Source organism: Penaeus japonicus, unplaced genomic scaffold (assembly GCF_977035675.1).
Source record: "Penaeus japonicus unplaced genomic scaffold, GWHDUDI00000001_assembly GWHDUDI00000037, whole genome shotgun sequence".
Lineage (NCBI taxonomy): Eukaryota > Metazoa > Arthropoda > Malacostraca > Decapoda > Penaeidae > Penaeus > Penaeus japonicus.
Genome location: NW_028234439.1, coordinates 16259239 through 16271738, shown reverse-complemented (window position 1 = coordinate 16271738; position 12500 = coordinate 16259239). Strand labels below are relative to the sequence as shown.

At 34.9% G+C, this 12500-nt stretch overlaps 1 protein-coding gene across 6 annotated transcripts in view; it reads left to right on the top strand.

Annotated features, from left to right (window-relative positions):
* Positions 1-11279, top strand: part of LOC122262041 (protein mono-ADP-ribosyltransferase PARP12-like) — a 12120-nt gene extending 841 nt beyond the window's left edge. Inside the window, exons 3-9 of one of the 6 annotated variants that reach the window (XM_086532714.1) lie at positions 285-305; positions 1601-1717; positions 2030-2050; positions 3325-3441; positions 3756-3776; positions 4190-4306; positions 6027-11279. In XM_086532714.1, coding sequence (XP_086388840.1) covers positions 285-305; positions 1601-1717; positions 2030-2050; positions 3325-3441; positions 3756-3776; positions 4190-4306; positions 6027-8591 — 2979 coding nt within the window. In that variant the 3' untranslated portion in view covers positions 8592-11279. The remainder of the gene's footprint in view (positions 1-284; positions 306-1600; positions 1718-2029; positions 2051-3324; positions 3442-3755; positions 3777-4189; positions 4307-6026) is intronic. The other 5 variants (XM_043029933.2, XM_043029932.2, XM_043029934.2 and 2 more) reach the window with 5 other exon arrangements.
* The last annotated feature ends 1221 nt before the right edge of the window (positions 11280-12500 follow it).

The window sequence follows — 12500 nt, the reverse complement described above, 5'->3', positions numbered from 1 at the left end:
TTTCACAATCCAAGATGCATAAAGAGGGGATTGAAAGTAGATCTTTATGTAATTTTAAGGTTTAATATTCAAATGCAATTCCGAAAATGTACCTAAATGTTGATTACACATTTTGCATATTGGTATTATTTAGCTTATTCATTCACTTTCATTTTTGCAATTGTCTCCATGAATTGCGGATAAATACGAATGATATTTCATGAAGAAAATCTTTTTCTCAAATATGATATTTTACGATTTTCTTTATTCCATTTCATTTATTTACATCATCTTTTTTATTTCAGAGGGATGGACCTAATGAAAAGGTAATTATCTAAAGGCCAATTTAACCATGAAATATAACAATTTTATTCCTAAAAACTTGCAAAAACAAAATTTCCTCTAATGTTGATCATGCATCATCAAGAAAAAACACTGACACCTACTTGTACGTACAAAATACACAAGCACACACAACTTTGTATAAAAGCACGCACACACACACCACACACACATATACATATGCATATACATGTGTGTATGTATCTATCTATATATCTATACATATATATATAGATAATATATAGTACATGAATAAATATATATACATATACATTTGTATATAATATATATATGTTTATATTTCTCTCTATATGTATATATGTTTATATTTCTCTCTATATGTATATATGTTTATATTTCTCTCTATATGTATATATATTTATATTTCTCTCTATATGTATATATAATATATATATGTACATATAATATATATTCATATATATATTTGTATATGTATAAGTATGTATATATGAATATGTAAATTCATATATATATATAATTATATTTATATATATATTGCTATATATTATATTTATATATTTATAGATAAATGTTTATATTTATACATATATATACATATACATATACGTATACATACACATAAACACACACATACATATATGTACATACATAGATACACATATATAAGTATGTATATTGGTGTATATATTTATATATGTATATATTTATTTGTTAACAAATATGCTCTTGGAAAAGTATATCCATCTGTTACTCTATGCTGAAATCAGCCATCAAGAAACGTGAGTATATATCTCTGACACAGGTGCTAGTACGTACAAAACACACAAGCACACATGAATACACAAGCATGTATAAGAGCAAGTAAACACACACAACACTCACACAACATACATACACACATATCACACACGCAAACAATACACACGCAACACACACACATAACACACACAACACACACAGCACACCCCCACAAACACAGCACACCCACACACACAGCACACCCATACACACAGCACATATACACACAGCACACCCACACACAACACAGCACAAAACACACATACCCACACACACACACACAGCACACCCACACACACACACAGCACACCCACACACACACACAGCACACCCACACACACACAACACACCACATGCACCCATATAACACATATAACACACATATCACACACACAACACACATATCACACACAACACAGACACAACACACACACACGGATGAGCGGGTGAAGAGCGAAGATTTCGAAGAAAAGACTCTTAGAGACTTGATGTCCCACAGGTACGAGGAATTGCGAGTGAAAAGAATCTTAAACGACCTTCGACTTTCAATGAGGACATGGATGGACCATCCGAACAGCTGTTGGCAGGCAGGGAGTCAAAGGACACTTACTTGCAGGTGTGTTTATGGCTGAATGAACATGATTCATTTCACAATCCAAGATGCTTAAAGAGGGGATTGAAAGTAGATTTTTATGTAATTTTAAGGTATAATATTCAAATGCCATTCCGAAAATGTACCCAAACGTTGATTACACATTTTGCACATTGGTATTATTTAGCTTATTCATTCACTTTCATTTTTGTAATTGTCTCCATGAATTATGGATAAATACGAATGATATTTCATGAAGAAAATCAGTTTCTCAAATATGATATTTTACGATTTTCTATTCCATTTCATTTATTTACATCATCTTGTTTATTTCAGAGGGATGGACCTAATGAAAAGGTAATTATCTAAAGGCCAATTTAACCATGAAATATAACAATTTTATTCCTAAACACTTGCAAAAACAAAATTTCCTCTAATGTTGATCATGTATCATCAAGAAAAAACACTGACACCTACTTGTACGTACAAAATACACAAGCACACACAACTTTCTATAAAAGCACACACACACACCACACCACACCACACCACACCACACCACACCACACACACACTCCACACACACACCACACACACACCACACACACACATATACATATGCATATACATGTGTGTATGTATCTATTTATATATCTATACATCTATATATAGGTAATATATAGTACATGCATAAATATATATACATATATATTTGTATATAATATATATGTTTATATTTCTCTCTATATGTATATATAATATATATATGTACATATAATATATATTCATATATATAATTGTATATGTATAAGTATGTATATATGAATATGTAAATTCATATAGATATAATTATATATTTTATATATATTGCTATATATTATATTTATATATTTATAGATAAATGTTTATATTTATACATATATATATACATACACGTAAACATACACATACATATACGTACATACATAGATACACATATATAAGTATTTATATTGGTTTTTATATTTATATATGTATATATTTATTTGTTAACAAATATGCTCTTGGAAAAGTTTATCCATATGTTACTCTATGCTCAACTCAGCCATCAAGAAACGTAAGTATATATCTCTGACACAGATGCTAGTACGTACAAAACACACAAGCACACATGAATACGCAAGCATGTGTAAGAGCACGTAAATACACACAACACTCACACAACATACATACACACATATCACACACGCAAACAATACACACGCAACACACACACATAACACACACACATAACACACACACACAACACTCACAGCACACCCCCACAAACACAGCACACCCATACACACAGCACACATACACACAGCACATCCACACACAACACAGCACACAACACACATACCCACACACACACACACAGCACACCCACACACACACAGCACACCCACACACACAGCACACCCACACACACACACACAGCACACCCACACACACACAACACACCACATGCACCCATATAACACATATAACACACATATCACACACACAACACACATATCACACACAACACAGACACAACACACACACACTGATGAGCGGGTGAAGAGCGAAGATTTCGAAGAAAGGACTCTTAGAGACTTGATGTCCCACAGGTACGAGGAATTGCGAGTGAAAAGAATCTTAAACGAGCTTCGACTTTCAATGAGGACATGGATGGACCATCCGAACAGCTGTTGGCAGGCGGGGAGTCAAAGGACACTTACTTGCAGGTGTGTTTATGGCTGAATGAACATGATTCATTTCACAATCCAAAATGCATAAAGAGGGGATTGGAAGTAGATCTTTATGTAATTTGAAGGTATAATATTCAAATGCAATTCCGAAAATGTATCCAAACGTTGATTACACATTTTGTACATTGGTATTATTTAGCTTATTCATTCACTATCATTTTTGTAATTGTCTCCATGAATTGCGGATAAATACGAATGATATTTCATGAAGAAAATCAGTTTCTCAAATATGATATTTTACGATTTTCCTTATTCCATTTCATTTATTTACATCATCTTGTTTATTTCAGAGGGATGGACCTAATGAAAAGGTAATTATCTAAAGGCCAATTTAACCATGAAATATAACAATTTTATTCCTAAACACTTGCAAAAACAAAATTTCCTCTAATGTTGATCATGCATCATCAAGAAAAAAAAACTGACACCTACTTGTACGTACAAAATACACAAGCACACACAACTTTGTATAAAAGCACACACACACGCACATGCGCACACACACACACACACACACACACACACACACACACACACACAGACACACACACACCACAAACACACACACACACACATACATATGTGTATACATATATATATACGTATACACATGTATACACATTTATACAGAAATATTTATATATACATACTTTATATATATATATGAGCGGGTGAAGAGCGAAGATTTCGAAGAAAGGACTCTTAGAGACTTGATGTCCCACAGGTACGAGGAATTGCGAGTGAAAAGAATCTTAAACGAGCTTCGACTTTCAATGAGGACATGGATGGACCATCCGAACAGCTGTTGGCAGGCGGGGAGTCAAAGGACACTTACTTGCAGGTGTGTTTATGGCTGAATGAACATGATTCATTTCACAATCCAAGATGCATAAAGAGGGGATTGAAAGTAGATCTTTATGTAATTTTAAGGTATAATATTCAAATGCAATTCCGAAAATGTATCCAAACGTTGATTACACATTTTGTACATTGGTATTATTTAGCTTATTCATTCACTATAATTTTTGTAATTGTCTCCATGAATTGCGGATAAATACGAATGATATTTCATGAAGAAAATCAGTTTCTCAAATATGATATTTTACGATTTTCTATTCCATTTCATTTCACAAAATTTCCTCTAATGTTGATCATGCATCAAGAAAAAAAACCTGACACCTACTTGTACGTACAAAATACACAAGCACACACAACTTTGTATAAAAGCACACGCACACGCGCACACACACACACACACACACACACACACACACACACACACACACACACACACACACACACACACACACACACACACACACACACACACACACACACACAAACACACACACAGACACACACACACACCACAAACACACACACACACATACATATGTGTATACATATATATACGTATACACATGTATACACATTTATACAGAAATATTTATACATACATACTTTATATACATCACACATATACATGTGTATGTATGTATCTATATATCTATATATATATATATATATATATATATATATATATATATATATATATATATATATATATATTATATATATAGTATATGCATGAATATTTATACATATATATTTGTATATAATATATATGTTTATATTTCTGTATATATGTATATATAATATTTATAATATATATATGTGTACATATATATATATACATATACATATATATACATATATATATTATATTCATATATATAATTGTATATGTATAAGTATGTATATATAAATATGTAAATTCATATATATATATATATATATATATATATATATATATATATATACAATTATAGATTTTATATATATAGATATATTTATATATTTATAGATAAATGTTTACATTTATACATATATATAAATATACATATACATATACATACACATTTACATACACATAAACATACATATACATATACGTACATAGATATTTACACGTATATGTATATGCATATTGGTGTATATATTTATATATGTATATATTTATATCAATATGTATATATTTATATATTTATGTATATTTATATGTATATTATATATGTATATATATTTATATATGTAAATATATCGCTAGCTATCTATCTATATATCTATATCTATATATATATATCTATCTATCTATATATATGTACATATATATATATATGTACATATATATATATGTATATATATATATATATATATATATATATATATATATATATATATATATATATAAGGGGATGGAGCTTCAACCTTCACAAGCAGAGCTTTAGATGAAAGAAATACAAAATTTAATGCTCTTGATTTTTTTTTATGAGCATGCAATAAACAACCCTTAATGACACATTTTTCGGTTGTAATATTTCTCATATTCATTCATAATCTTTTCTTCACTCACCATAACTTAATGAGCACCTCTTTTTACTGTGACACGATGTTAAAAGCAGTATAAAAATGACTTGAATTTTATTATGCTTTACATATCCCACCTTTTCCGTATCGAAATGCTTTCTGTCGTTTACATTAACTGCATTTACTCTCCTCAGCTCGGTTTTAGAAAAGATGCAAGTTACTGGAAGCAAATATCATCTGCCTCGAAGTATGGAGAAAGTGAGAATGCTTGGCAGCTCGTTGAAAGGTCTCGTGAAAGAGAAAGAAAAAGGAACTGTGAGAGAGGTCGTCGAAGGCAAGCCCAGCGGTCAAGGGAGTATTCATTCTCCTCTCAAAGATCTGTATTTGATCGTCTAGATACTGCCCCTGCTGAAAATAGTAAGATTGTTTGGCAATTTGGTGAAAGATCCTGTGGAAGAGATAGAGATAGGAACTGTGAGAGATTTGGTCGATGGCAACCCCAACGGTCAAGGGAGTATTCATTCTCCCCTCGAAGATCTGTACTTGATCGTCTAGCTACTGCCCTTGCTGAAAATAGTAAGATTTTTTGGCAATTTGGTGAAAGATCCTGTGGAAGAGATAGAGATAGGAACTGTGAGAGAGGTCGTCGAAGGCAACCCCAACGGCCAAGGGAGTATTCATTCTCCCCTCGAAGATCTGTACTTGATCGTCCAACTACTACCCCTGCTGAAAATAGTAATATTGTTTGGCAATTTGGTGAAAGATCCTGTGGAAGAGATAGAGATAGGAACTGTGAGGGAGGTCGTCGAAGGCAACCCCCGCAGTCGAGATCTGCGTTTGACTGTCGAGGTGGGTACATCGCCGAATATAACTCTCGTAGCAATCTTCACCACTCATACTCTCCTAGCCGATCTGAAAGAAATGTCAGGCCCTACTTACTAGTAAAGTGCCTTGCCGAATATCCCAACTTTCGTGCCACCCTTCTCAATCTTATGGAGGTGAAGCAACTGCCCCCTAACAATGTAAGGAAGGTTGCCATGGCATACCCACGAGTTTTTTCTCTTGAAGGAGAAGAACTTGTACTCCAGCCCCAGGTTGATATCTGTATCACATTTGAAGAACATCAAACATGCAAGAACCTGCATATTTGCCCAAAGTTCGCACTGAGTACGTGTAACGACAAAGACTGTACCTTAGGGCACAGATGGCTAACAGATCACAACACGCATATTCTCCAACAGTTTTACATTGATCGGCTTTCATATAATGATTTCCATAGATTAATGCAAACGCTGGCAAAAACTAAAGTACAAGATTTCCAGGAGAACATACGCGGGGAAAGTAACGAAGGATGTATCAAGAGAGATGGTACAGCTCCAGCTTGTCAAAGCATTAGCACAGATGTTGCTGAGTGCCCTGTAGCTAAAGACACATCCAGTGAAAATGAGCAGCAAATTGTTTGGACACATAATCTATATGGTGACACAGAGATCAATGAGCTGTGTTACTACTCTGTTGAGAATGTGTGCCGCTATGAAAGTAGTGGATGTAGACGCCTCCATTCTGCGTATCACTATCATTGGCAGGTGAGTGAAGAGGGTAGCAAGTGGTTGAACTTACGAAACTCCCAAGTCAAAAAGTTAGAAGTATCATTTTGTAATCCGGATGAAAGTAGTGTGGACCTTCCACGACTCGACCCAGCAGAACTTGACACATCGACCAAGTATCTCCTGTTAGTGATGGGACGTGACACTTGGAAGGCAAATTTTCCGGCTATGACTGTCACCAATTCCACACAGTCCAAGGTACTTTATCTGCGAAGATTATGTACAGAGAGGATTGCTGGACAAATTATAGATGGGAATGTATATAACTGGTACTTCCTTGATAAGAACAAAAAATGGGTCATGTATGGAAAAGTTGACACAGCAGGAGAGAAAAATCTCGTTAGCAGTGTCACCTCCGATGACATAGAAAAACACTATCTCCAGTCACAAGGATCTCCTCTCACCTTCAAGAATGCAAGTTTCACTTACACTCTGAATTTTAGCTCAATGACTCAGACCAATGAGCAAACAAAGGTTAGTCGTGAGGTGTGCCGTCGGCCACAACCGCACATCAAAGTTGACTCAACTCCTACCACGGCAAAGTCCAACCCTGGAAGTGACACAAGCGATTTGCCTTCCAGTTGGGAGCCTATGCAGCCACAGGAAAGAGTTCGCCTTGTAGAGATTTCACCGACATCATCTGAATACCAAACAGTTTTATCACTTGTAAAGGGACAAATACAACAAACAGGAATCCAGAAAATTCAGCGAATCCAGAACCCTTACCTTTGGCGAGCATTCCAGAATAAGATCCGAGAAATGACCTCAATTCATGGTGACTTGAGCAAAGTTAACGTAAAGCAGATCTTCCACGGAACAGGATACAATGTTGTAGCAAACATCTGTGCGGAGAACTTCGACTGGCGATTGCATGGCACCAGCACAGGCCAGATGCATGGCCGCGGAACGTATTTCTCACCTAATGTGTCAACATCTGTAGGATACTGCAAACCTGACACATCAGGCGTGAATTACTTGTTTGTGGCACAGGTAGCAGTTGGCTCCATAACCCGCGGTAATTCCTCCACCGTCCGGCCACCCTTAAACCCCGCTACGAAAACGCTATTTGACTCTACCGGCGACGGTACCGATGTTATTGTTAAGTACGACAAACAGGAATATTATCCTGAGTATATTCTTTCATTTCGCTAACTAATTTGGTTGTTATGTGAAGTCAATGTCATGCTAATACTACAAAGTTTTCTGTGTCAGACAATTATTTCTATGTCAGTCAGCCGTATTCTAGGACGTTTTCTGCATGTCGTGGCCATGTCGTGTTCATGTCACGAAGGCGGTAATCTAGTTCCAAAGTTAACATGTTTCGGATGAATGGCACTGTCCAAACGACAAATTCATAAGAGAAACTACAATCATAGGGGTAAATTTTCCGAATAACGCCGCGTTACGAAATACCACAAAAGTGGTATCGATGGATTCCTCTCAACCTCTACTATTCATATATAGTGAAAATGAGCGCTTGCACCCCTGGACCCCACAATCTGGGTCTTTTTTCTTAAGGCACTTCGTGCTACCTCGTCCTACTTCGGGGCATATTTCGCTTGCAAAATCTTAACCCAATGACCTACCTAACTTTGCCTAGTTTTAAATTAATCCCTAGGCAAAGGGGGGCTTCGCCCCCCCCCCTGGACCCCCCCTTTTTAGGGCACTTCGTGCAACATACCTTGGGCAAGATATCCCGAATCCACCATCCTCGCCCTGAAATTCAAACATGGCTGTGTTTACGTATTTACGGATAGTAGCAAGCTGTGGACTGGAAACCCCCAAGGAATTACCTGCATGTGCTGTTATGTTCTCTCAACAGATGGCGCAATATTCAACATTATTTACAGTATAATTATAGTGCCCTCTATTGAGTGGTCGCGTCATCATCGGTCCTAGTTTCCTATCCTGAGGAATATATGAGACGAAGACTCAGTTGCTGTCATCATGGCGCAGTGTGAGGGTTATCCGTGTCGCGGCATTTTCATCTACAGGACTAATTACGCATCATAAGTATCACGAAGTGCCCTGAATAGGGGAGATCCACAGGGGGGCATAGCTCCCTCTTCGCAAAGGCTGACTTCAAAACTAGGGAAAGTGAGGTAGGTAGTTGGGTTAAGGTTTTCGTGATACCGAAGTAGCACGAGGTAGCACGAAGTGCGTTAAAAAGGGGGGGGGCTGCTCCCCCCCTGGCTAGGGCAAACTTCAAACCTAAGCAAAGTTAGGTAGGTATTTGGTTAAGATTTTGCATACGAAATATGGCCGGAATTCATATTTTACCCCGTAATTTCCCTGATCAACTTCATGCCCTCCCCTACTATCGGGACCAAGATTGTGGGCTCCAGAGGTGCAAGCGCTCATTAGTTTCACTATATATGAATAGTAGAGGTTGAGAGGAATCCATCGATACCACTTTTGTGGTATTTAGTGACGCGGCGGTAGCACTAACATAAGATAATTCAATTTTGGTATGAATCAGTCGTTGTACTTGTTCCTATTTAAATAATTGACAACCATTTCACGAACGCGCTGTTGGTAATTCACTCTACGCTCGATCAAAACAAACGGGATGAGAGGGATCGTGTGTTTATGAACAGATCTTCCTTATTTTATCTTTGTATATACTGAATATATATGCGCATTTTTAATATATCATACATATAGATTTAATGTATACATATTTCATATAATTATATGCTTTAATTTTACGTCCCTGACTACTTTTACCATTCATTTAACTTCACTCTCCTTCGAAAAGTCCGCCAAAAGGTAAACAAACTCAAAATCAGCAGAGAATCCGTTTTCCTAAAAGAGTTTGTAATCCGTGTCTAGGACAATAATGCCTAATATAACCAATATAGATATTACTTTTCAAACGTAGTATGCTCATATGAAGTATTGGTAAGAAAAAGTACAGTAAAAATATGATTTTTTTCACTCGTGTAACTATCGTGACAAGCCTACCCCCTTGCCACGGAGTTTCCACGATTGTTCCAATACTTTCCACGCATTTGCCACGAACCCGCGCTTCTAGAATAAGAATCGCGGCATGTTCATGTCATGTACACGGCGCGCTTAGGGACTTGGAATAGGGCTGACCATGCTAAGATTATAATTAAGTTTTTTGTTAGACTGTAAGGTATTACCAATGTTATTGTCAAGTACGACAAACAGGAATATTACCCTGAGTATATTCTTTCATTTCGTTAATGTGATTGTTAGAGGACATTCATGTCATGCCATAAAAGTTTTCTATCATACGATGCTAAGATTACATTTAAAGTTAAGTGTTAGATGGAAGGAGTGCGGCAAAATTGTCTACTTAAAGTATTTTTATCTGTATGTTTATTCTTTGTACATATTTTGTTTATTCCAAATTTTCATTTTATTTAGTTGCATAGTAAATGCATATATGCTTAAGCCATATATTATTGATCATGTTTAAATTAAGTTCTGAATTGAGGTACTTCCTTTTTGAAAGTATTTTTTTCTCAGATTTCTGTATCACAAATCAATTTTCTTCAGCATCTTCTCTTCATCTCCACCCTATCTCTATCTCTCTTATATGTAGATATAGATGGATAAATAGATGTAAGGTGATCAGATCTCTTTTCCTCCTTTTGAAACATGAGTTATACTACCCATTTATTTTTTTATGGAATTTTAAGCATTCCATTTATATGATATAAAATGTTAAGCACGCATTTATTTTATTTTTTATTTTTAAACATGTTCTTTTAATTTATAATAAATATGGTACATTTATGTTATTTTATTCATATTCATATATCTCTTATTTTGTATTTTTGTTCAGATTATTCCAATATTGTTGTAAATAAAAATCATTTAAAACCATTTTAATTATTTTTTTTTCAATTCCAAATTCAAAGCACTTTTATCAAATTTAAAAAACGTTTTATGTATTGTTTTAATCCTTCAGCGTTCGTACTTTTATCAAATTTCGCCACAACCAAACATCACCAGACTACAGTCAGACAGTATGATTGATGAACACTTGCCAACAGGAACACCTATCAAATCATGGAATGATTTAAGTATTGAAACACCTATAAGAATAACTTGATTCACAGCATGCTCATGATTAATTCAAACAATTTTCTGACCTATAATGCTACATTGACATTATAAAAAAAATTGGGAAAAAAAAAATAATTGAATGGTATAACAATAGTTAAAACAAAAATTACATGGAAATCCTGAATTAACCAGCATATGTTACAGCCCGACCTATATCTCTTACAATCTTTCCACCACTGCATTCCACAATAATCAAGCTTTGTAAAGCAAAGAATCTGTACCCAAACACAATGTAAATATTAATAAATGGAACCATGCATACGCCCATGATGGAAAATACAATAAATTGAACGAAAGATATTGAATAAACGGAATACTTATAGATACAAAACCTCAAAAAAAATTGATACATCAAAGAAAAAAATTCAAATCTCAAAAAAACTCATTAAAATCAAGACTCATTATTAATTAAACTCTTTCGTTAGCTTCACGCCTGTTCAATTTGTCCCAGAGACTGCTGTCTACACCAAAGATCTCGACACAGAAAGATCAAGATACCAAAATCCAGAATCCAAGACCAATCTTTGAATTGCACAATCTCAATTCCAATCCAATGAACGATTCACACAACTCTCAAGAGATTCAATTCCAAATAATACAAACGAAAAATCACAAATATAACCAAATGAAACAATACGGAAACTTCACATAAAGAGCTGTTGACGAATAAATTCCAATAACCATAAAATGAAAATGGAAATTAAAATTGAAATACGAACAGACATTATTCGCAACATTACTACGAGAATCTTATTTAACTTTATTGAAATTAATTGTGGAAACTTATTGTGGAAACTTAGAACCGCCCCGGGAATCCCTCGGTAACCCCGACAAATCTCGCAGAAATTCGAAAATCCAGGAGAAAATCATAAATACAATAACCCTTGCTTTGATACTACAGACACCAAACACCACAATAAAAAAAAAAAAAAAAAAACTGACTCTGGGACAACGTGAAACACA